The sequence below is a fragment of the Chroicocephalus ridibundus genome, chromosome 2 (genome assembly GCF_963924245.1).
Source record: "Chroicocephalus ridibundus chromosome 2, bChrRid1.1, whole genome shotgun sequence".
Classification (NCBI taxonomy): domain Eukaryota; kingdom Metazoa; phylum Chordata; class Aves; order Charadriiformes; family Laridae; genus Chroicocephalus; species Chroicocephalus ridibundus.
The window spans coordinates 15,285,395-15,312,127 of NC_086285.1; the positions used below are offsets into that span (position 1 = coordinate 15,285,395).

A 26,733-nucleotide genomic window follows, 5' to 3' on the forward strand; every position below is an offset into this window, starting at 1 on the left:
CTGGAAAAAGCAACTAAAATTGTTCTTTCCGAAAAGATTTCTTAATTCACCAATTATTAAAAACCTGTCCTAAGACAGCAAGCAACCCAAACAGATGGCAAAAGAACAAGTAATTTTCATTTCCCCTGCATCGCTTCAGACAGAACATCATAATATGCACAAGTAGGCAAAGCTGGGGCCGGTTGATTCACACACTCCAACTGAACAAACAACTCTTGCATGGTTAGACCACCACCACAGGTGAGGCAAACCAATTTTTTTTCAGTATTCAATAACCAACATGACAGAACTACAGCCAACAGAGTAGGTTTGTAGTCAGACACTGCCTTATGCAAAACTATTCATTCCCCTTACAGAAAGATAACACATGTGTTGATGGAGGTAACTAGGAAAGACATTTTATCTAACTGGTCATGCCTGTCAGACTGTCTGCTTCCATAAGCCAAAGCCAAAGAGCTCTGAGGAAAAACATATTTGGGAACCATAGCAACATACCATTTTGGCTGGTAAAAAGTAAGCAGAGAACAGCCATCGCTGCTGCTAATAGAAAAAAAATATATTTTTTTTTAATTCAAGTTCTTCCAAAAATAGTCATCCCAGACGTCCATAGAGTCAAAATTATCTTTTCAACTAAACTGCCTTTTCTATGCAGGAATAGTGAGAACAGCAGAGAAAATATGGAATCAGCAAATGTAGTAAAATCTCTGTTTTAAACCAGGGCACAGTACAGATGGCTGAAGTGACACTGCCAAGACCAGTTCTTCATTGCCGTGGACACTGTGCAAGCTTAATTCATGAACTGCTGGATGCCTGCACAAGAGAACCCACACGAACAATGCTGTCCAAGAAGAGAAGACTACTCAGATACAGTAACAACAAGCACAAGAAAAGACCTATTGGCAGGGAACGTAAAGATAAAACAGATACATGTAGTGACGTTCTGCATCATATACAGACTGAAATCAACGCAGGAGATGCTGCATTCCCACACAGCGTTCCTGGTGTTAGCTGACAGCAGTTCCTGAGGATCACAAGCAGCCAACCAGATGGCTGCTCAGAAATGCTGCAGATCTGTGTCTTATATGTGTAAGGACTAGAAGTAAACAGTCAAGCTCTCTTCAGTAAATTCCAAATTAACACCCCCTCCACTACCTTGCTAACACTTGGATTCAACTTGAAATCTAACTTTTCTGGCAAACAATAACTTTAAGGGTAATGACCAAAAATCCTAAGAAAGATTTTGATGTAATTTTTCCTAACTGGAATTAGAGAGAACACACAGACTTCACTCCAGAAAAGGATGTGTGATATTTTAACTTACAAAGTTTAACTTAAAAAAATAATGAAATTAATGAACTAATAAATTGTGTAAGAAAAAACATTTCCAAGAAGACAAAGCTCTCAAAACAGAGTTTTTGAGGCATTTGAGCCAGAATCAGGAGAGTCTATGAAGGCTAACATTGCATCCTGAAGCAATGCCTCATTACGGCTGAAACTTATTTAACAAGTTAAATTATCTTAAATATACAGCACATGTTTAAGGCTACAAATATAACTTTTTCAAAGAAAAAGCAGCATAAACCAGAATTATTCTATACCTTATGCCTGGCTCACGTAAAAGCCAAGTTTAAATTATGATAAATGAGTTTTAATTAAAGTTTTGTGGACTCTGTTAATTCAAGCACATTGTTGGTGATGCTCTCTGTTGGACTTTTCAGAAGTAAATATTTGATTGAACAAGAAAGCAAAACCTGTGAATTTAATTATTCTTTTAAATGCTTCCCTTCAAATTAAAACATCCTCAATTAAGAGGTAAAAACCACCTCCTGCAAGACATTGCTAGTAAAAGTACAATTCTGGTGTCCTAGTGGAATCTACAATTAAGAAATCTAAACTCCAAATTTCTTAGAAATCCAAAAGGTTTGAAGGCTTACTAGAACACAGTACAGACACGACAGCACTTCTTGTTATGCCTTGAAGCTGCAAATATACATGCATACATATATATATAAAAAACTAAACCTAAGCCAAACCAAAAATATAATTCAAAAATTAAAGAAAATAAATTATTTTGGTCAAGGATACCTGACAGATTTTGTACTGAATAAATGTCACTCAGCATGACCACAAATCCACAGAAAAGAGCAGTTCAGATGCTGGACATCATGAAGCAGACATTTATTTATGTCTATACCTTACCGAAAAGGTAAGAAAAGCAGCTTAGGAGCCCAGGCAAAATTTCTTTCTATGCCGAAGGGGTAGATAATATTATAGGCAAATTCTGTTTTCTCAGAGTTCATAACTAAACTAAAGTTGCATAAATTAAAAATAACTGAAGAATTCTAAGGGTGACTAGAATACAACTAGTACTCTATCCTCTTTTATATGCTATCACAATGTTTTAATAGACTTCCTCTGTTCTCTTGTTTCAGGAAAAAAACCCACAACATCTCTTTTGCAATTTTCCTGTCATGTCAAAGGAAAATTAACTGCATTTCACATGAAAAGACATGGAAAAAATAACTGTAGGAGTGAAGCTTTATCCAATACATAATTGAAGAAAGAGTTGTTAGAAAGTTATCCCTTAGATGATATATGATTAAGTCCAAAGAAATTATAGGGAGTGAAATATGTGACATTTTAAACATAAATGCAGGAATTTAAAAAAAAAATAAAATAAATCTATAGAACAGAACTGTGAATCTAACTTTTAACTTGCATTTGGCTTTAGTGTCAAATGTTGGAGACCACGATTTAGGCTAATTCTGCAGTTAAAGTGTTCGTACTTGGCAATTGGAGAGAAAGACACATAGTTCCTTTAAGAAAGAAAATTCAAAGTTAAGAAATAATTTCGTACTCCAACCTTACACTTTAAAAAAGTCAAACTCACTAATTGTCATTTCATGTAATGAATAGCACTAATACATAGCAAATCACAGTAATTTGAAACTGCAATGATTTACAACACTGAACATTCATGTAAAAGTGTCAACATTTTTCATTTCACCTGAGCCTCACCTCCACATTTTTGATGAATAGGAGCTCTAAGGAGGACTAAATCTAGAACCAACAAACATTACAAGAAACAGACTAAAAGTCTATAACACCCATGTTAAGAAAAATTAAATATAAAAATTGTTATTATTTAGAAATACAGAAGCTCTCTTTCTTCTTCACCAAAATCCAATATCTCTACTTCATTATGGAACTCTTAAACAAAGTTGTTCCTAGAAATGTTCTGCAACATCACATAGTATCTCTGCAAACATACTGTATTGCCCTGTGTTAGTATGATACAGGCTGGTTGGCATGGCCATCGCAGAAATTCCAGAAGGCGCTCCTTCATCATCTGACTTTTCTTCTTCTTCAATCTTCGGTACTGCAGGAGCATCTGATGAGAGTTCATTCAAAATTTTTCTAAAAGAGAATGTAAATAATTTTATATATGTGAAAAGCCATATACATGAGAAAACTAAGTCACTGGCTTTTATCAGACAGTTCTGCTGTAATACATAAGCTGCCTTTAAAAACCAGCAAAACCAAACTAAGAAGTCCTTACCGGTATGAAGGCCTTCTTGAAAGTATTTCCCTACGTTTTTGAGAATCAATTATCCCTTCTGATTCTGCAGATTCATCTGCAATCGATGCTACCTGTAATAGCAAAAGTTTCTGAAATTCATAACTTCATAAAAAAAATGAAGACGGCAACAGAGTAAAAGATTATTTTTAAAAATTCCTTCCATGTTTGCATACAGGAAGTTTGTGCATTTATTTACCACTAATGATGTGATTTTGGACTTTCCAAAGCAAATCACAAATTATGAGATTAGCAACACAAAGCCGCTTAGATGACATCTTCCATTTGAAAAAGAAAAAAATCAAAATAATCCAGGTTACTTTTTTTGTGAATGACACCAAGAAAAAGTACTGAAGACAGAAGATTAAACATGAAATTAAACACTTAAAATACAGAATACTGCACTAATGCATCTTATATAACAGTACAAAAGCCTCTTCAAAAACACACCAAAGCTATTTAGAAAATAAGTTTATTTAAATATACACATTCATTACACTTACCAACACATGTTCACAAATACAAATACATTGCTTAGCAATACTGTGCAAGTTTTAGAAACTCTTGACAGATCCACAATGTCTCATTTTCTCAGGCCTTTATTAGTAGTCTTTTCATAGGCTCTCTCTTAAAATTACCGAAGATGACATTAAGGCCTGGAACTGAATGACACTCTTTACCAGCAGCTATCCTATTACACAGAACTGAAAATGATGATTGAACAAGGAACATACACTATTTCTTCATTCATTTAACTACTCAGAACTATTGGTGTGTAAGATTTCCAAACTGAAACAATGCAGTAAAGTTAGCGTGGAAAACAACTTTTCATTTGAAGACAGACCAGACTGGAGCTTCAGACTAAGCACTGTGTTAAGCTAACACTGAACAAATATGAGTTAAGTAACTAGAAGGCTCAAATGTTCAACCTGGGTGCAGTGGAGGCTTCCCTGCAGCTCAGGGAAGACAAGGAAGACCTCTACAACCAATGTGGCTGCCAGGCCTGAGTGCTCAGTACTAGAAACAAAACCTGCACGACCCCAACAAACTGGCTAGAAGGTTCTGGAAATTTATGGGACTGGGTTACCCCAAATCAAACTTACAAAACTACACCTTGAAAGAACTACAGGTTACTGCAGAATGAAATTGTCTCTTCACTTGTTAATTTTATTAAGTTCCAGTTGTGTTTAAAAATATTTAATGTAGCCTCATTTTGCTGAGTAATATGTAGGAAATATCATTAAAACTCTACACCAGCCTAACCAAAAAAAAAAAGACCACCTAGAAATAATGAGAGGTACTTCCGCATGTCTACAAATACATAGCCCCAAACCAGACTTCAGAGCTGACTGGCAGAGATACAAGAAGTTTGTATTCATCCTTTTGCAGGATGGACTAAATGCTGACCAGCAGAGATCTTCTAAAAGGCAATTTTCTCTGGTAACCTACACGATCTGCTCATGGATCGACCTTCAAGCCTCTGGCATAAACCTTCAAAACTAAGGCAATATTACACAGCCAAGAGTCTGGGCATCGTGTCTCAAAACAGAACTCTTATTCTGCGAGGGTGGGATGGAGGATGTGGGGGAATAAAAATCTATTTGGCTCAGGCCAAACAGCAGGTAAATAAGACCTTAGTGCCTTTAAACCTTCCCATTCCATTAAGGGTTACCGATAGCCACCCCTAGTTTGTGAACAGGGCCAAAGAAGTCAGGAACAGTCATACTTTGGGAAGAAGGTAAGGAAATCAAATGACGATTTAAGTATTTTAATGTGAAGAGGACACCTTCTACAAGATATCTCAAAAGTTCTAATTTTCATCAAGACAGAGATAAATTTAATGTTTCAACTTGTTCTAATAGCAAGCAACCACATTCACAATGCTAACCAATGGAAACCACTGTAATTTCTTCCTGGGCATTATTCAGACTTCAACTTTACCACACCGCCCTGCATTTGAACAAATTTAACTTTGAGCTCGTGTTAAGCCTGCCAATAACTGATACATTACAGGGAGCAAGTAGAAAAGTCAAATAACAATCTGAACTTCAAACCTTCCTACAAGTAAAATAACATTAACAAAACAGTAAGGCACATGATATAGCTAAGCATTTTTTTCATCCCAAAAGCAACAGCATTACAAGGAAAAATGTTGAACACCTTCCAGATTAAAGCTGCAGGTGTTTGAGGGAGAGGTCATGCAAGCTTTAACATCAACCTTCAGCATATTTTTTTTTTTTTTTTTTTATATTAGAGTAAACTGATATCATTTCCCAAGTTCCCTACTGTCTGGCAGAGATAGGATATCAAGTTAAAGCCAAATGATCTGCAGGAAATGCCAGGTGGCAGGATAAAGTACTTAAGAGGATCACAGAAGGGCTGAACAATCTCTGTAATGGACTCTTTTACAGGACCTTCAAGCCCTTCTTGTAGAATCACCTCATTTGCCATTAGCATGCTCATATAAAACCAAAGCAAAACCCTGGAACTAACTAAATATTGATCAGGGACAACCTTCCTATCTCTACTCCTTTGGGAAAGGGAAGACAGCCAGAGTTCATTCAATACAACAAATAGCCAACTTCCACTCCTCTAAGAAGACACAGAAGCAGCTGGCAAGAGATTCCACACAAATTCTTCCTTCTGAGCTTTGCAGTACGTTCTCTATTTTTGCATGTATGTCCTGACTACTGCTTGAAGAAAAGCAGTCACAGAAACTGTGAATGACTGTAATATGCTTATCTGATAAAGTTCACCCTGGCAAATTACAGTTAGAAAGAATACCATTGAAAAAAGTATTTATTTTGAATAGTCTGATTTGACTTCAAGTTTGACTAAACCTAGGAGTCTTGACATCTTCTTCTGGGCCTGTTTCAACAGTGATCTAGAACTTCAAAACCTTACCAGGTCCCATCATCTACACCTACTGCTTACAAAAAAAATATTCAGTATCTGGCCACAGTTTTATTCTTTTCCTCTAATCTCTAAGATAAATCATACTTATATATGCCTTTTTATTTATTATACTTGAAAGGTACTAAGAAGTCTCAAACATTAAAGGTGGCTTCTCAAGAAGATTGACAATGCGTGTCTTTTCCTTAACATGTTGCAATGACTGCACGTAAAACCGTTCATACATAACAGGTATACAGCCTCTCACCAGAGATACAAATTCGATTTGCAAAAAGCAATTCAGTTGACATTTTACAATCAGATTTTAAGAAAATTAGAGCAAAGGCATTCCTAGCTACAAGAAAAACACCAATGGGAGGCCAAGTAATTTTCAAAGCACTGCAAGTTCATTCTCTCTAGTCTTTTTCACTATTTAAAAGCTCTAAAAACTCTTAAGCATTTTGCACCAGTCCCTGTTTTCTAACATCAGCAATTTTAAACATGTGAAGATTTGCCAAATAAATGTTTATTTTGAGGCTGCCCTTATTTTTGATCTTTACATATCCACACCCACAAAAAGCAATACCAGAAGCTCTAACAGGGCCTGCTAAAAACAAGGGCTCATTTGACTATATGTTTACTTCCATTACATCCAGATGCTTTCCAAAAATACAGTACAAGATACTTGCAAATTTATGAGTTCACAGTCTCATTAGAAACATGATGTTCATAGAATTTAACAAAACAGAAAAAACTGCAAGATACACTAAAGTAAGGCCACGTTATTACACAAATTTGCTGTTGCGCAAGGTTCAGGGTTCCAAGACACAATCACTTAAAAGATAAACAGGAAGCACTAAGGAATCGCTACACAATGCTAGTAGAGCTGCTACTGGTTGGCAGTTTGCCACCTTCTCCCCTGCTGTTTCTCACACCATGTAAGCACATCTTACAGCACTGGTAAGAATGAAGAGAAACTGAAGATGGGGTTGGGGGGCAAGAGTTATGAGGCACCAAATATTCATGAAAATGTAACAATAAAAGAGCTAACCTGAATAGCTTGCATGTGTGGTGACTGAATGACTGAGGGCTGTGTGGCTTGAATGACACCCTGGACATGAACAGTTTGACCAGAAGGCAACTGCACTAGAGTTACAGCTGGAGATCCTCTTCCAGCACTTGATGCAGCTACAGAAACCTGCAAAAATTACAATCATCGTGTTTAAGTAACATGCCTTAAAACTTCAGCAAATGCTTTTAGAAGTGATACTAAAACAAACCGGTTTTGATGCTATATCTAAAATAGCTTCTATGTATCTAATTATCAAATGCAAAAATTAACAAGTTTACTAGTAGAAGGTTGGTGCGTATCTTTCCATTGGTATGCAAAGTTTAAAACTGTCCCCTAAAAAAATGTAATTTTTTTTTTTTTTACAGTTTTCTTACTATAGACTTCAGACTTCATGTTTTCTTTTCAATTAAAAACAACTCTAAGCTATCACACGCTACATCTGCTGTCGCTAGCATGAAGGTTAGGAAAAACCTCAAGAAATATAAAAATATCAACAGTAACTGAAGTGGTATGTTGCTGCAACAACATACAGGGTAGAATGTTCTTAGTCAGGAAAAAAAAATAATAATCCAGAAATGCTTTGGTTTTGCTTTGTTTGTTAGGCAAGAAGTTAGTTTGAACTTACGCTTTTCAGATACATGTCTTAAGAGACATGAAAACACTTCAGATAGCAAAAAAAATTGTTAAATAACATGATACATGGATTTGTATGTTGTTTTAGTTTAAAAAAATCCTCTTTTTAGATACATATGTATAGATATCTCACTCAAGAAAAACAGAGTTGAAGTGTATCAGTGCTCCAATATAAAAATAAAAACAGCTGTATCTTCTTTAAACCTAGCACAGCTGAAGAATGTGTTTTGTTTAGGGATAATCTGGTCCCTTTTTCTGATGACGTTTTAGAGCATACGCAGCTTCCCCCAGCCCTCGGCTCTCAACCATTGATACTAAGGATGAATGGGTTAAGAAACAGTTTAACACCTACAGGCTAAGAAATAGTTCAATATTTATCCTATTACTGTTAAGTCTATTAACAGAAACAAATACTGAAACAAAGGGAAAACAGTGTGATTGATCTCAAGTTCTATGTGATGAAACATCTCTAAACTCAGAAAAGGAAGAGAATGACAAAAATAAATCACATGATAAAAAGAGATACTGTGTTTTTCAAAGTAAACTGCATTGAAAAGCCTTACGTATACAATCTGCATGTACAAGAATAAAGCCAGGATCGTATCTAAAATTTTGGTATTATTACCTTCCTAACCTAGTTCTCAGCCCCAAAAGGTGTCTGGTATGAGCAGTAAAGGTAAAAAGAGATGACAGTGAGGAGAAAAGCATGATGAATGCTGAATATAAAAAGTTAAAGAAAGTTTTATATTCTTCTGTATTCACACTTATGGGTTTTTTTAATTCCAAATATTAAAGAAGCTTTCATTCCTGATCCATAAGACATTGTTTGTCTGGGAAACATTCATTTCTTGAGGCAGGAGAAAAATTTTAGCTACTAGCAAGATGCAGTACTACCAAAAAGACCAGATGTTGTCTCAAATTATCTTGAAAAAACAATGTTTCTAGGAAACAGAAACAGGATCTTGTCAACATTCACTATGTAATGGTTCAATTGTTATAAGAAACTGAACCACTTTTCAGGAAATAGAACAATTGAGGACATTTCTAACCCTGAAATGGAAACTGTCATTCCTTAAGTGGCATTAAATAGCAATATATAAACAGGACATACAAACCTTCTTCCCAATCTATAAAACAAATATTAATATTATTATCAGAAATAGATATTTGAGATGGTGATCTATAAAGTCTCAAAGATTTGAAGATTATGATCTATTTTGTGTCAAAGCTGACATTAACCTAAACCCAAGCTTCAAGGAGAGGGCATGAAGCAGTCTAAACATTTACAAAGCATGCTAATTTTTCAAAACATTACAAAGGCAATTTCACCAAACCTTTCTATTTACTGCTATCTTTGTGAGAGCTGCAATCTGACATAATACTCTGTGTATCAGAAAGAACTTTCTGAGTACAACACACACAATACAAGGTGAACAGTTTATAAGTTTGTTTTTAGTACACAATGGGTCAGGCCCATATAATCAGGAAGTAATCCAGTACTCAAGATTAAGAAACACTACATTAATTTAAAAGCTCCTTATTCAGTATAACCACACAAGAAAAGAAGAAAACCACACTCAGCTAATACTGTTTTAGACTAAAGTTTACAATATCACAGGAGAAATTGTTTTGTCCCCATTAATTCAGGTAAGAGATTAAACAGGGGAAGTAGGGTTGAGGGAAGAGGAGATGGTAGTGTTTTAAAACTGGATCAAACCAAAAATGATTTTTTTGTTCATTTATATCTATTTTAAATGGCTCAATTTCATTTGATCACCGTTTGCTAAATTTCCACCAATATCCGAAGGTTATACAATGTGTAATGTACAAACTTTACTGTAAAATCTCTGCGATTCTTTTGTATTAGGTTTATTTCTACAACTAAGACTGAAATAAATCTTTCCAACTTCATATTCTGCATCTCTTTTATAAATATTAGAAATTATTAAAATGATTTTGATTCACATTTCCCTTTGCAGTTTTCAAATTGAATACTCCCATGTTAATCAAAATACTAGAACCTTTTGATGCTATCATGAATAAACGCAGACTGAAACAGACTTGGCAAAAAAATTACTTTCTGACATCAGTGATGAGCAACACTACCTTTAACATCATTACTTTAAACGGCTGTCTGGTACAATGACTGAAAACAATCCACAGAAGCAACTCAGGAACACAGAGGGTGAAGGAGAAGCTTAACACATTAAGCACCTGGTTAAACAGTGTAAGGGTTATGTCCCTGACAAAGGCAAAGAGACTTCAGATGTTGTAATGTCCTTTCGGGTTCTATCCTGTTAGGTATGCAACAGTCAAGTACAATAGCTTCAACAAACATCAACCATGCATTCTGTCATAGCAGTATGGTCCCAGACTTCGTATATTTGGAAATGTAACTGCTCCCTCTTCCAACAGGGGAGAGAAAAATAGTCAGCAAAAAAGATCATGCACTATCTTCATACTGAGGCACGCATTCTTTCAAAGAAAAAGCTTACTTATCAGTTATCTGACTTCAAGATGCGTTTCCATCTGAACAGTTACACTGTGGATGTACACACTCTCATCACCCAAGGTCAGATAACTTCTCCCTACAGAGTACTACAGACGTTACTTTCACATTTAACCCCTCACACCTCAAACATTACTGATATGAAGTACACAGTGCACAGCTCCATCTGATATCTGTCCCTGCTGTAGAATCTAAACACTACAAGGACTCCAGAAGTGAAAGGTACTTCTGGTAAAGGGAAAAAGGCGGCAAACGTTCTGGTTAGAAGGGACCTTAAAGATCATCTAGTTCCAAAATCCCTGCCATGGGCAGGGACACCTCCCACTAGACCAGGTTGCTCAAAGTCCCATCCAGCCTGGTCTCTCATCTAATAAGAGAGCAAAGGACTCACCACACTCAAGCACCGAGTATGCTGAAAAGCTGAACACAGGAAAGTTTTTGTCAATTCTATTGCCAAAGCAGCAGCACATCGTTTTAAGGAAGACAAGGCTAGGCTGATTTCAACCATTTGGTGACAGCATACCCTTAAGGTAGCACAAAATGGTGACAAGGCTGCAGGCTTACAATGCTCTAACATCAACTTTACTAAACATCCTGGACTTGCATTTGGCAGGCTGGTTTTAGAGCTATATTTACAACAGCCTGACAAACTTCTACAGGGCTCAATCTGTTGGGAGCAAGATTTAAGACAAATTTTGATGCCGAAAGCTCACAAAGAGAATACCCCTTAAGTGCTAAACCTACGCAGTCTCGGTTTGCAATGGTTTGCAATGGCTGGATCACTATGCACTCCAGGCTCCAAAAAAACTCCCTCTGCTCGCTCTGACAGGAGTTCTCACATTGTAAATCCTGACCCATGGATTTTTAGAGCCAGCACTGAGAGCTCAACAGCTGATATCTCATACCAAGACAGCAGACAGCTCTACTGATAGATACAACATGACAAAGTTTACAAAAACTGATCCAAAGAAGAGCTCATCAAGGATGTAGGATTAAAGAAAAAAAAACACAACTGAAACTATTTTGTCAGATCTGAAAAAGGTATAAGTACATTCCTCTTACATTTTTATAATGCCCTAAGCACAGGGCAAAACAGAAAGCAGCATGGCCTCTAGACATCCTGCAAAAGGAACATCTAATTTATCTTTGAATACCAATGCAGATGTAACTGTTCCAAGATACGAGTTTAACTATCATCATAATCAGAATATTTAATTCCAAACTAACTTCCTTTTAAAAACAGCCCCATATGTATTAGTATAAGATCTGTGTGCGTGAGACAGAACCCTTGGAGCCCATCTCAAAACAGGTTGTGAAATTTTGCACCTTGCACCTTTGCTCTTCCCTGAAGAAATGGTGTCAAGCTTCTGTACACACAGGTGTCCTGTACTTTTACAATAGCTTCTAAAGACAACCACCAAAATTTTTACAAATTAATATTTTATTAGCTCATTATTTTGATGGCTGGATCACTAAAACACCACCATGTCAATTCACTGACTGGCTGAAGCAAGGGATGCAAGAAATTCAACTATAAATGTGAACTCACTCTATATTAATTAATTTTAAAAATAACCCTTTAAAGACAGAAATTGTCATTTTTGCCTCCATGGATGAAAGATGCATCTCGGTTTTGCTAGTTTAATTTACTAATGTCTACTTTTGCAGAAAAAGTAATTTTACTTTCATCACCAAAAAAACGCAGTACATAGCAGTATCTATTACACAAGCTAAGGGGAAAAAAAAAAGATGCTATTTTTTCTCTATTAATAATGTACAATAGGTGCTCCTTAGCATTGGAGGTTATCCCATTACACCCCAGTGCTCCAGCCCAGATATTCTTAGTATCTTCTCCCCTCCCTCCCAATAGGGGAGACATTAAGAATGCTTCAGCACAAAACAATGTCTGCCCTCTAGAGATTATCATCTTATCAAATACCTTGTCTGCCTTTTTAAACCTAAATGGCAAGTATTTCTTTATATGAACTCCAGAGGAGGGAAAAACAAACCCACAAAAAAGCCCACGAAAGCACCACAAAACCCCCACCTCCTAGGCATTTGCATCCCTCAGCATTTTGCTAGTCATTCCCTGGCCAAAGTCATACTTAAACAAAAAAACAAGGAAACTAAAAACCATGAAATTCCATCTGAACATAAATACACCCACTTTTTTACTGTGAGGGCAGTCAAATACTGGCACAGATGCTCAGAGAGGTTGTGGAGGCTCCATCCTTGGAGATATTCACAACCCAGCTGCACACGGTCCTGGGCAACCTGCTCTGGCTGACCCTGCTTGTGCAGGGGGTTGGACAAGATGATCTCAAGAGGTCTCTGCCAACCTCCACCATTCTGCCATTCTTTGATAATACACAGAAAGCTACAAATTGAGTATTAAAAGATGGTGTATTAGAATGCTTTACTTCTGACTGAACCAAACAAAGGTTGAACAAAACAAATGGTTTGTTTCAAAGTTTGAAAAAAAAGAAACAAAAAAAATCAAACAAAAAACCTACAGAGACACCTGAAAAGGAGCCCTCAGCCACCAGGCATTTTACCTCTCAGTAAGAACCAAGTCATTCTTCTTTTCTCATATTCCTGCACATTTGCAAGAAAATTAGTAGGAAAGGTGACTGGAAGTTGGCGCAAGGTACATTTCAGTCACTTTAAGTGGTTGTCTTCTCTTAACTGCCATCCTCAAGAGGCCAAAGAGGGAGAAGGAGCTATCTGTGCCCTTCTGTAACTGTCAAAATACACAGACGCTGGACCAGCAGCACCGACATGAAGGAATTCCTCAGAAACACCCCGAATTTCCCAACCCATACCAGCAAAAGCAGACAGGCGATGTCCCACACCTCCCAACGTCTGCCTCTAACGCTTGCCATGACAAACCGTCTCACCTTCAGAGCCTGCCAGGTCGGAACATAAGGTAAGAAAGTCCTCCTCATCTTAAGCCAAAGAAATGTCACAACAAGGCCTTTCAGCACTAAGCTTTCTGCCACAGCCCGTTTTACCAAAAGAAATGCTGTGTCAGTTCAGCCTCACGGTGCAAGGGTGCGTGCAGGGGCTCGGCAGGCCGGGAGGGTGGGAGGGCGGCCTGCAGGCCCCAGCACTGAGGGGAGCTGATCAGCCGGCCAGGCCCACAGCACTGCCCTGGCCGCTGAGGCCTCTCAGCTTCACTATTTTTCCACAGAAAGGCACACTTGTATCAACCCCACTTTTCCTGATGGCCCAGGAGAGGAACATTGACCCCAGCTATGAGCGCTGAGCAGCTCTGACAGCTTCAGGCCGGCTCTCCAGGCCGTCTGACCAAAAAGAGGGACTCACAGATGTAAACTCCAGACTATTATCTGGAGTATTATTCTGAGCCTTCAAACTGAAATGCACGTTTCATTTTAGTGCTAATTGACCAAGATCCACCAGTACTTCAGTTACCAGTTTTAACGGAAAGGCCTGAGGCCCACACCCAGTATGGCTGAACCTTCACACACAGTACTCAAGCATTAAATGGAGATAAACGTAAAAAGCATTTTCCTCGGGACCTGGCAGAAGGCCTCCTACAGCATCAGTGACGCTTTGTCTCTAGACCAACATTAAAAATCCCAAGTGGCAGAATTCACAGGTATTTTCTTCAGACTTGCACATGCCAATAGATTTTACATGTAAATCATCCTGTGAAGTTAAAACACAAAATCTGAAATGAACTATGAAAGAAAGAAGAAATAAGGGGATGACATCAACAGAGCAAACGAAACAGAATTCTGGGTTTCATGCTCCATTCTTAAAAAAACCCAAACAGTATTCCCAATGCTGCAGGTATGAAAACCACAACAAATGCCATAGGTAACAAAAACAACAAATAAACGTTCATAAATATTTCGCAGTCTACTTTGTGTCTGAAGACCTGACAAAAAGCAGCTGCATGATCTTGAAAATATACCTGTAATGTAAATCAAGTATCTAACATACCAAATACATGGCATCAAATCTTACCAAGTAACTTCTAACTTCTGATGATGAAGAAATTCTGTAAGACTTTTTTTAAAATCAGTTTGTTTATTTCACAAAGGGTTTTTGCAGATGCTTCTTAGGGGTCTATACAGCTTTCTGAAGCTATAAATCTCAGTACTGGCATGAAGACTATTTCTCTCAAGCGCTGAACCTTTCAGTCCATATTTTTAATATTTGAGAGTTATTATTACATCATCTTTTATCCATTAACTACCAAAGAAGAATCCAGGTATGACTACCATACAGAACATGTAAAGTATATTTTTTAGATCTGCAGACACTGTCATTGGATGCACAAGGAAGAAAGAAAACATGCATACATTCAAAACATAGTTGCACGAAGATGAAACACATTCTGTACAAAAACTAGAACGAGGAAAGGACCGTGGTTATTTTTATTCATTTTTGTTATACAACACATGATACACACATTTTTGCAATGTCTGATCTTGCAGCCGCCTCAACTCTTTCAGACCCTATTCCCATCTCCATAACAAACATAATCATCTTGGAGAAGTCGAAAAAAAAAAAGTGCCTACTGATCTCTCTGAAAAGCCCGGCCTCCTAAAAGCGTTACTTTTTCACAGACCAGATGTTATACTAGCCCTTTGTTAAACACCACAGGCATAATTTTCAGTATACCTTTGCTATATTTTTCCTATTTATCAATAAGACTTACAGAACACAAGAATTCCATATAAATTGAAAATTTAAAAATCACAGAGTTCTGAATATCACTTTATTGATTCTTCTCATCTTTCCACATTTAAACTTACCTCAGATTCTGGGGAAACCTGGCTTCGGCCTGGCTGATTCTGAAGGTGACCAGCATCTCTGTTGGGCACAAAATCCACTGCATTGTCATCCGATTGCGATTCAACCATTTCCATGGTCATCCGTCTAAAAGTAAGTACATACCATATCTAAATAATGCAGTACAGGGAGGTATATCATTCATCTAGGGAGAAAACAGCAATTCCAGACTATTTTATATTTGGAGCAGACAACTAACAACTAACAGAAAATACATAGGTTTCTCTCAAAACTGTCAGATTAACTGAAGTCCTTTCCTCCCATTCCCCCATATTAAAATATTCACTCATATAGCCAGGAGCTCTACAAGTACTTTGGAAAACCGCAAGGAGGGGCAGGTCTGGAAATGGTTCTCATGGGAGGGACAAGTCCCAGGGTCCTGTGCAGTGTTGACAGTGGGGCTGGGAGCGCGGCGCTCCAGAGCAGCCCACCAGCACTGCAGGCAGCAGGTCCCTCGTGCCTCCCACTAGTCAAGGCCCAAGTTGACCGTCAGCCGTGTGCTGCTACAGGCCTCTCGAACCTTCTGAGATACCGACCCTTGGCTGGGATCTACACTTGAATTGTCTGTAAACTACTCACGGCTCAAGACCCACAACGATTCTTCTTGTTTTGCAGGTTTAAAAGTAGGGTAAATTTTCATAGAATAAGCAACTCCCTGACCCTCAAAAACTATGAGTTTAAACTCCACAGAGAAAGTTTCCAAATATATCTGCTATATAAAAATGCAATTACCTGGCAGTTGCTTTTCCATATTTCTTGGCACATTTAGTCATAACGGAAGGTGTGTGTTTTAAAACAAGAGCTTGGTTCTCTTCGGCTCCCTTTCTCTCCTACCAAACCCTGCACTGAAGGTGCAACAGGTGATGTCACAAACATTGCCACGGCAACAGGTCAGTTTACAAACAGAACAGAGACAGGAGAGGGTCAGGCAGAGGCAGGCAGGACACCCTGCAGGCGCGCTCCCACCTACACCTTCCTTACATAAGGAACTGAGGCCGCAAAAGGAAGATGCGATATAGTTGTGGGATTTAAGAGGCAGCAAATCTCGCTTCCTCAAATTCATTTACTGCAACTAGGGGATGGCAAGACCATCTGAACTCAAAGTTCAACTATTTCAACTAGCTGACAATTACTGCAGTTTCTTCTCAGGTCTTACACTGAGAGATGGAAAACATGGGGAAGGAAATGTGCTATGTGCCTGACTCTGAGGCTCCTGAATTTAGTCCCACATGTTAAAAGTTAACTACATTAAATCAAATTAAGTATAAACCCAACTCCTTTTGCGGCACTATTTTACAGAATCTTTGAGGAGAACAAATAACTATTTTTTTTTTTAAAATCACCCTTTTTGCCTAGAATAAAGGCATGAAAATATGAAATGGAGTCCAGTCAAATGTTGCAGAGAAGCATATTTCTAGCTTCTATTCCTCCAGTGGTATTCTACTGACCAGACTTAACAGTACTACAGGTAGTGGTAGCCAGGCTGTACACGATTCAAGATTTGATGGGTTAACATCAGTATTTCTGCCAACAGAAGTAAAGTACTCTATGCTGATACCAATTCAGATTAGATCCATAAGGAAACATTTTACACCTAAAATCCTTCTACATTCCTGTCTTGTTAGTTACCACTAATTATCTTTTTCCTCTAGATACAGTCTAATGAAAGACCTACTGAAATTCACCAAAGTAGAACAACTCTGGGGAGAATGTTTTCACCAAGGTTTCCACCATCATTGTCCATAACAAGACGCTTATCTTATTAAAATATTTCAGGGGGTTTTATGCATTCGATATATCAATAATAATTTAAAAAGTAGGGAAAAAAAATCCTCCTTAGTACACTAGGACCATCCACAGAGTCTCAAACGTGAAAGCTGTATCCAGTTCATGTAAGACTACCTCCATAAGCTTCAGAAGAGCTCACGCACCAAGGAAGATGAATTAATGTATAGATCCTGGCAACATATTCATTGCAATCTCTTCCTAAAGATGGGAATATAGTCAGAATTAATTCACTTTATACAGGCCCTGAAGTATTTTCTTATCCAAAGCCATCTGTCACAGATAACCTGCTGCTGGAAAAAAACCAAGTACTTTTACTCCCACTGAATGCATTCTATAAAAATTTTACCTGGAAAGAGCCACTCTTCATGTTGTAAAACATAGGGTTTAGTTTCTAAATTTTAGCTTAATTCCTCACTTATTGCAGAAAACTATAAAAAAAATTAGTTATGTTTACTGCTTTGATTATTAGGATTTTTCTCCTAAAGTCTTTTCCTCTGCTGTTCTCCAGTAACTGAGTTAGCAAATAGCTATGAAAAAGAGCACTAGTGCAGCAGAAAATCTAACAAAAAGTTATCACTAGTATTTTACAAAATACAACAAAGGACTGTATCTTTTAGATTATCTGTGTTAAATTAGAAAAACAACAGCAAGTATTATACATGCCAGTGAAATAACAAATATAATTAAGACTTATGACATACCTGAAAAACTCAAGAATTAAAATACATTTTCCATCTATAATTGTGTATATTCTGACTCAACACAAATTATTGTTGATTTTAATTCTCTAGCAAAGTGGAGTAAAATCTGAAAATTTGTATACTGATTTTAATTAGCTTTTTTTTTTTTTTTACTGCCATAAAATACAACTGTTTCCCTAGAACACAGCAAAATACATTTTCAAGATAAGCTAAAATTGGCTTCCTTTTGACAACCTGGTAATTCTAGTATGTTTGTAAACAGAGACTTGTCTAAAAATGCTGTCCAAATATAAAGACCTAACTATAGCCTATAAACACGAAACAAAAATAGCAAAGGGCATAAGTAACTTTAAAAGATAGACTAGTTATCTTGGCATAAAATTCAATGAGAAAGATGACTAAAGAGAAAATGTAGCACATTAGTATCATAATGCAGACATGTTACAAGATTATGAATCTTCGGCAGACATAACCATAGGGGGTTACTAAACCTGCAGATGAAGGTCAGTTGCAGTCACTTGAACCCACAGGGCTAGAAGCAGTACAGCCACACAGGGCCATGTCACTTCGTGTGGGCTTGTGCACAGCTTGAGACCATGCGGGCTAACAAACTCCTGAATGTCACGGTCCAGTCCAGCTTATCGCTGTCTTTAGTGCACTCTCATTAACTCACAGTTTCCTATAACCTGAGGTGTGCAGGTTTTGCATTTCCTGTATTACCTCATATATCGTTCTACCATTAATACAACAAACTGTTTTTAATAAATATACATAAAAATACAGAGCAAGATCATAACTATGTTTCTTCTACAATATCAGTAATACAGACTGTGGTAAAAAACAGTTATTAATTCAATCCAAAAACTACCAACATAAACAGTTTTCACATGTATCACATTGAATCAGTCTACACTGCAAGCAAATTCTAACATATTTATTGCTTTTAAGTTTCAAAGTAAGAGAAATCTTTTGACAAGCACTTAAAATCCTTTATAAAAGTGTATCAGTAGTAGTACACATCACACTTTAAAGTCTACATTACTTAATTTAAAGGAAAACCAAGCAAACAGTTTGAAAGTATGTGGTCTTAGGTTCTGTTTAAAATTATATGATGTTTTTCTTCATTGTATTATTAATTATATACAAGATTTAGTTTTACTTTCAGCATTAATACATTAATTTCTTACATTTTCCACCTTGGTTGCTACCATCATTGAACAGTAATTTTAAATATTAGGCTGGATTTTTACATAAATAAAAAAGATACACCTCTCACCTCCCATAAAAAGGGGCAAAAAATGGCTTTCCATAACGTAGACAAAGATACCTGCTTCTTCCTACATAATAGCAAAGAAATCTTCAGGATCTGGCAGGAGGTTTAACCGTTAACTAGCTAGTAACATTTCAATACACATTAACACACGTTCACTATAGTCACTGAGACTAATGTACAGTAGGTCAGCAGCAGGTAAACACTGATTAAGAAGATGCACACTGATTAAGAAGATGCACATCAAAAGCTTCTTCAGCTGATAGCAGCACATCCCTGATGGGACAACACTGACAGACAGCATTAGCTAAAGGAAAATATTGCCCAGGTGACCTAGAAAATTGGAAGTCATTGACAGCTAAAGGTGTGAACCTTTTATATTTTTTCCGTAAAAAAAAAGTTAAGGAGCATCCCTATCAAGATGTGTTCCTGTGTATAAAGATTACAAGAAATCCCTTCACTCCCCCCCAATAATGCTGTTTGTTTTACAAGTACATCACTGAATATTAATATAAATATTTAATGTCTGTTGGTGAAATTAAACTGCGTAAGCAAATGGGTACAGTATTTTGCATAACTGGAAATGTGTGGCTGTCTAATTAAATACCCAGAGACATTTTAAAGACAATTTCTTTATTTCAACAATACTTTATACATCAGAGACTTTATACAAAGGTGGCTTATTACAAAGAAAATTGTAAGGGGCTAAGAAATATGTTTCAACCCTTGCTCCAAATCTCTTTGAAGACTTTTATTAACAGGGAAAGCAAGGACAGAAATTTACAAACACCTATTTTGCATTTATTGATGACCTCATGGTGAGTGTGGACACTCTCAAAATGTACTAGTTTCAGAAAAGGATTGTGTTTTCACATATGAAGTCTATAACCTGTCTAACTACACTGCTTTGGGTAGCGCACCAGCTGGCAAGGTGGTCACAGCATTCGGCCAGGTAAAATGAGCAACAGGGCAACGGACTAAAAGTGTCATCTTTCTGCTAAGTTTTCAGCATCAGCAAAATAATTAGTTTCTTGTGTCTCCTAAACTCTAATGTGTTTTCTCGTTTTCCTCCCCATCCTTTTCTTCCTAGAATATCTTAACAAAACCCTCAAAAAAGAATTTAAAAACCCAACCTGCCATTGCTGTAAACACAAGCATGCTACCTGCCACTGCATCTGCCACCTCAATAATCAGGCCAGGACGGTGCTGAGCCTGCTGTGAGGAGGACACACGGTCCCCCTTTAGAAGAGTCCAACCAATCCCTCAGCAGGGACGGGGATCATTTATTTAAGTGTCGGTGCCTGGGGAATCCTTTAACTGCCACAAGACACGCTGCTCCGCTCAGCACCGCGTCAGATGCAGACACGGCAGTGCTGGATGCAGACAAATCCCTCAAACTTTAAGTCAGAGGCAGGGCTCAGGAAGCCCACTGCGATCCTTTCCCACCTCGGAAAACCCTGCGGGCAGGGACGTAACCGGCCCCACCGGACTAAAGGGGAAAAGCCACCAGGCACCACGGCCTGCCCCCGCCCCTCCCCGACCAGCGCTCTCCCCTCGGCTGGGGCAGCCCCCCGGAGGCCCGGGGCCGTGACTGCAGCGGGCAGACACGCTGCCCCCTCCACTCCCTCGCCGGGCCGCCGACAGGCGAGTCCAGGCGCTCTCGAAGGGCCCGAGCCGCAGCCCTACAGGGCCCGCCGGGCACCTCGGGGATGCCGGACCGTAACGGAGCGGGACGCTCGGCGCGTCTCGGGGACACCCCACGGAGCCGCGCGGCCCTCCCTCAGCGAGGCGCGCTCCCGGCCGCCGGCGGGGACGCGCCTCCGCCCCCTCCTGCGCGCTCCCGGCGGCAGGGGCCGAGCCGAGCGGCAGCGAGCGGCACAGCGCCCCCCGGCCCAGCCCGGCCCGGCCCGGCCCTGCCCTCCCCGCCGCGCCGGCGGGTCCAGCCGCCGCCCGCTGCCCGCTGCGCTGCCCCGCTCCCGGCCCGCGGGGGGTCGGGCTGCGCGCACACGTGTCCCCGCCCCCTCCCGCACTCACCCGCCGCCCTGTACGTGCTGCCCCCGTCACAGGGGGTGGGAGGGGGGGATTGGGCCGGGCGGAGCCGCACGTCGGCCTCACGTCAGCGCTGATGCAGCCGCGCCGCCGCGGGGGCGCTGAGGAAATGGCGTCTGCGGCGACTCCCAGCCCCAGCGGCCGCGGAGGGGGGAGGAGCCGGGGGGTTAGGCGGCGTCACCGATTGGCTACAGGGCGCCCAACGGCCGGCGGGCTGGCCAACCGCCGCCGCGGGGCTGCCGGCAGCGCTCCTCATTGGCTGGGGGGCGGGACGAGCCGCCCGGTGTGGGGGAGGGGTGGGCCTCCCCTCAGGCTGGGGGGGGCTTGGTGGGCTGAGGCTGTGCGGAGCCGGCCGGCGGCTGGCGGTGTCCGGCCGTGGCGGCTCGGCATGGGGCGCCCTCAGTGGCGGGCGAGGGGTCGGCCCCGCTCCCCGGGTGGGGATTGCACTCGAGGGTGCGATAGCAGGGGCGCGATGCCGGCCGCTCCCCGCGCCGGCGATAAGGGTGGTGGGCTGGGCCGCGCTGGTCCACGGCGGAGCGGCCTCCGCACACAGCCCGGCCCGGCCCGGCCTGGCCTAGGCGGGCGCTGTCCCCCGGCCGCCTCCGGGGAAGGGGAACTGGCTGTCGTCCCCTCGGCGGTGCCGGAGTAGCAAGGTACAAGGAAACTTGCCGGGGGAACGGCCGGCGGGCAGCCAGCGGCAGGGCCGCCCCGCAGAGCGGTGCCCCAAGCTTAGTTTTAAATACTTACTGAAAGCACATTCCTAACATCAGTTATTTCTTATGTGGCGTATTTTATTTTTTTCCTTTTGAAGTATGACATTGTATCTTGTATTCATTCGGCTAAATAAATCAGAAATTTCTAAGAGATAAGGAGCGGGAGTGACGTGCGTGTTTCCCCGCTCGCTGCCACGGGATACGCTCAAATGGCATGAGTCATGTTTGGTTTGCACTGTACGTTTGAGCATTTCTTGTTCCAGGAAGTATAAGGTTCATATTCTCAGTTTTAATAATTTTAAAATGCCATAAATGCTTGAGCCCTCTAGTCTGTTACTAGTGGTGTTTTAACACCATATATCTTATTACTGTTCAGTATTTTACAAAGTAGCGTCAGAAGGGATTAGACTACGGTATGTTTTAAATTACATGTCTGTACATCTCTCCACTTATATTCTGAAGTATGTAGTGTATTTGCCCATTTTATGTGGGTTTTTTTTTTTCCTGTGAGAAACTATTCAGTGGTGTGCTAAATAAGAATGAAAAACCTAAGTTAATTTCACATGACTCATTGTGATTGAAGAATTGGAGGATGTGTGTGTCAGGTTTGGTAATATGTCCGTACAGGTCAAATACTCAGTCTTATTCATGGAATGAAGAGAACCTAGATATTTATTTCCTGTGTTTAAAAAAAACCAAACGAATAACTATCTTTGACTTCACGAAAGTTGAATGATATGAAAGTTGAATGAAAGTTTGCAAATGGTTTTGCCTTTAAGCATTTAAGTCTGTTAATGTGCCTCAGAAGTTATTTAACATAGACATCAAAATCATAATCTTGTGCAAAGAATACAAAAATTTTAATGTCCATATTGCTTATGCAAGTTTTCCGTTTTCATCCTACATTTCCTTTGTTGAAATATTGAACAACACCCCCTTCCTGTTTTGAGTTCTGTTTCCCTCCTTTTGTTTGTTGCATGTATTTTATATGTCTTTTCAGGGTTTTAAATAGGAGTTTCTCTTCCCACGATTAATAATCTTCTGGTTTGACAGCTAACCCATTAGGTAAAAAATTGTTATGCCCATTTGTCAAAAGATATGCTTTACTAGAAAACCTCTGGCGAATTAGAAAATATTTGATAGAAAAATGAGATAATCAAATGAGCAAGCAAGTATAAAACTACTGAGAATAACTCTGCTGAAGCCTTTGGAAAAAAATCCGTCTTTGCTTAGTATACTTAAAAAGCCAAAAGTAGCTGTTGTGATACTAGTAGAACCTCACAAATATTTTTGAAGGTAGAAGTCTGATCACAAACAGGAATAAATTTCAAATGACTGTTAAATAATGGAAACCACTGGAATTAGTTATTTATAAACAAGCACAATTTCCATGGAACTCTTACAGTGTGAATTTGGAAAAGCAGTTATTTTCTATTAGTTTTCGAGTAAGTCATAAGCAGCTTTGGGATGTTTAATTAAGAATTTATTACTCTTCTCTCTGATTACTTAATGAACTGTATCAGAGCAGCGAGCAAACTGCCAAAGGGATTTAGTCCTTGGTGATATAAAGACCACTAAGCAGCTTCAGCTCTTGACACGGGTTACTGAAGTTGGTCAAGTTCTGCCAGGGTTTAGCCTGGCCACAGGGCTGGTGAGCTGGAAGAGGAGGGCAGCGAAGTGTTGTGTTCTTACTGTGGCAAGGTTGGGGCACTATGTTTGTTAGCTGAGGCCAAAACAACCTTTGCTACAAAGGTGTGTAATTTTAACTAAAATAATTCTTAAATGGTTCTAATTAAATTGGTATCAGTCCCTGCTATGAACTAATTTAATTTCAAATGCTAAGACCAAAAGCAATCCATAAGAAGGCTGCACAGGTCAGGATTCTTTATGATTGTCATAATTTACATAAGATGATACTGACCATATATTTGAAATCCAGGCTGCCATCAGAATGACTACCTGGGTCGTCTTTTCTGTCTAACCTGAAATGTCCAACCTGACACCTGCTGTGTCCTGCAGATTCAAGGAAGTATGGATGATTCAGTAGCGGCTACTTTTTTGATGTTTTTTGGCTTTGGTGGGCAAAGTCAAAAGTTCTGGAAAGAGAAGTTGAAAGTGTAACTGAAAGAGCAATGTCAATTTAAGCAGCCCCCATCTCGTTCCCACCCCCTCAGTTACACCGGTAGGACTGCTTGGGCAACTTTGGGAAACCCAACTGTCCAGGGAATTAATTTGAGTTAGAAACGATATATCAAGAAAGAAAGTTTCTTTCAACCTGGATCAAGTCTTAAGTCTGGTCCATTGCACTGTCACAGAGAGAAGTACTACCATAACTGAGGGGGGGTTAATATATGGGCAGGGAGTTGGAGCAACTTCAGCTGGCACTGGCATCAAAGGAAACAATGCTCTTTGCAGAGAACATAAATACTTCACCAACGCACATTACATCAATATAAATGCCATCAATGTAATCTTCAGACAACTGATTTTACATATTGGGTCATCACAGCTATCTTTTAAATAGTTTTTTTAAGGAATAGAATTAAAAGAACTTGGTGCATTTTAGTTATAATCTTATGAAACACATATGTTTTTCTGGTAAAAAAATTCATAGATTGTCATGGCATAAGTAAAGACAGAAAAAGGGATGTGCTACTTATATTGTAGATTTCTTTTTAATTAGGATTCAGACATTTGAAGATAATATAGGTTAGACTGAGAAAAACAGACTGGCATTCTATTTGAAATAATACTGATATTTAATAATTTTGCTTTGATTATGCATTATAGAAATGATGCCAATATTGCCATCTTGACTGATGTTTAAATGTTTGTTCTGTTATTTTTTTTTTTCATCCTAGAGCCATTTGGTGTGTTACATATCTCTCTTTTCAGCCTGTTCCATGCCTACACTTCCTAAACATGATGAAATACAACTTTTAGATTAAAGAAAGGCTAAAGAAAAAACTGTATTCAAATTATGTCTGAAATGCCCATAATGTTATTTAAATAAATAGAATGGTAACTTATAGGTAGGTCATTATGCCAGAAATAATGCGCGCTGAATGCTTAGCTGAAAAGTGTCTGGTAAATGTATTCTCATGTAACACTTAATGAAGCTCACTGTTAGGCTTTTCTTACAGTGTTCTGTTTTTCTTCACTTACGCAATCTGATATTTGATGTCTCATCTTTGTCTCCTTAAAGATTGCATATTTATAATTATTGTCATATCTCATAAATCAATTCCTTTTTGGGTATATCAACCTAGAAGAGACTGAACTACTATAAAATAATTGCACCACAGATCTCTTTGCAGACCGCTCAAGTTTTAGCAGGTCATAAATAACCCTACCCCTACCTCTTTCATTATCTCTAAAGGAACAGAAGGACAAATGCAGAACTTGCAGAATGGTCACAGGGAAGTGCAATCAACACACAGCCACTGTTTTCACAACTTATTTTGTAAGTGCGAAGAAAGTCAGAAGTAACTAATTACCTCATGCTGCAATAGATGCGTCTGAAACAGAACAGATTAGGCAAGTACACTGTAATGAGTATAAAATATAAAATATTGTAATGAATATAAAATATGACTAATTATTTATTTTACCTATTCCTTTTTGATAAACTGCTAGCAATGCAAGAAAAATATGCATTCCACTTGACTTAAAAATAGAAACAGAAATTACATATCCTTAAAAAGGCAAATATTAACAGTATTGTAAAAGGTGAAAGCTTTGTAAATTGTGAGTTTTTTCCCTAACGTATATAGGTTTTTAAAAAATGTTACACATCTGTAGGATTAAAAATATTGTTATGTTTCCTTTCCTAAACTATGTGAAGATAGAAGTAAGACTGAGTGACTGTATGAGTAGTGTAAGAGCAAATTACTGATCCTTTTATTCTTATTTTTTGCTACTGCCCATCACTGAAACCTCTGAAAATTGCTACTGCCTAAATTAGTGCTGTGCTAAGGTACCGCCTTGACTTCTCTGGGTTGCAGAAGCCAGAAGCCCAGGAAGAAGTAGCCTTGAGGAGTCCCAGGTACGGCTTAGTGAGAAGTCTGGCCTAACAGCTGTGAGGCTTTGCAGTACCTCAGCTAGCTCAACACTGCCTCGTGTATGTAAATAACAGGATTTCTTTATTTGGAAGGCTTGGACGTTATTATTGTTGAAGGGAGTATCAAGTACTAATCTAGTTCAGTTTTTAAAAATATCATTACTTTGATTTTATTGGGTTTGTGATGATTTGATTTTGGATAATAACTTGCAGTAATGCTACAATATTTTACACCCAGGTGTACAGCCTGAAATACAACATTTCAATGTGGTTTGTGCTGTGGGTTTTTTTTTACTTTTTTAGGATTTATAATCATAAATCTGATTTTATAAATACTTAACAGGAATCACAAGTGATACGTTACTGTGTAGTTTGAAGTGAGGGGTACTTATTGATGCACACACACATACATGCCAAAGTAAACCAGAGGAGACTAGCAGCTAAACTGCAGTCACATTATTAATCATTGCTTGAACAACACCGCAAACAACTAAAATGATTTGTGAATGTGTAGTTAGATGTTTGGCGTGGTGTTTGTAAGAAAAGCTTTATGAGAAGGAGAATTGACGCGATTCACAGTGTCTATTTTCTCACCTACCATTCCTAGGTCAGGTTTCCCATCACTGTTGTCTCACCACACACTGGAGC

The 26,733-nt window shown here is 39.1% G+C and overlaps 1 protein-coding gene across 7 annotated transcripts in view; it reads right to left on the minus strand.

The window, feature by feature from the left end:
* Positions 1-21,438, minus strand: part of CREM (cAMP responsive element modulator) — a 33,949-nt gene extending 12,511 nt beyond the window's left edge. The window contains exons 1-6 of one of the 7 annotated variants that reach the window (XM_063324464.1): positions 21,298-21,411; positions 16,237-16,349; positions 15,468-15,591; positions 7,521-7,667; positions 3,560-3,651; positions 3,272-3,417 (exon numbers count right to left, since the gene is read on the minus strand). In XM_063324464.1, the coding sequence (XP_063180534.1) occupies positions 3,272-3,417; positions 3,560-3,651; positions 7,521-7,667; positions 15,468-15,591; positions 16,237-16,277 (550 nt within the window). In that variant the 5' untranslated portion in view covers positions 16,278-16,349; positions 21,298-21,411. Of the gene's footprint in view, positions 1-3,271; positions 3,418-3,559; positions 3,652-7,520; positions 7,668-15,467; positions 15,592-16,236; positions 16,350-21,297 lie in introns of those variants that run through there. The other 6 variants (XM_063324463.1, XM_063324467.1, XM_063324465.1 and 3 more) reach the window with 6 other exon arrangements.
* Between the last annotated feature and the right edge of the window lie 5,295 nt (positions 21,439-26,733).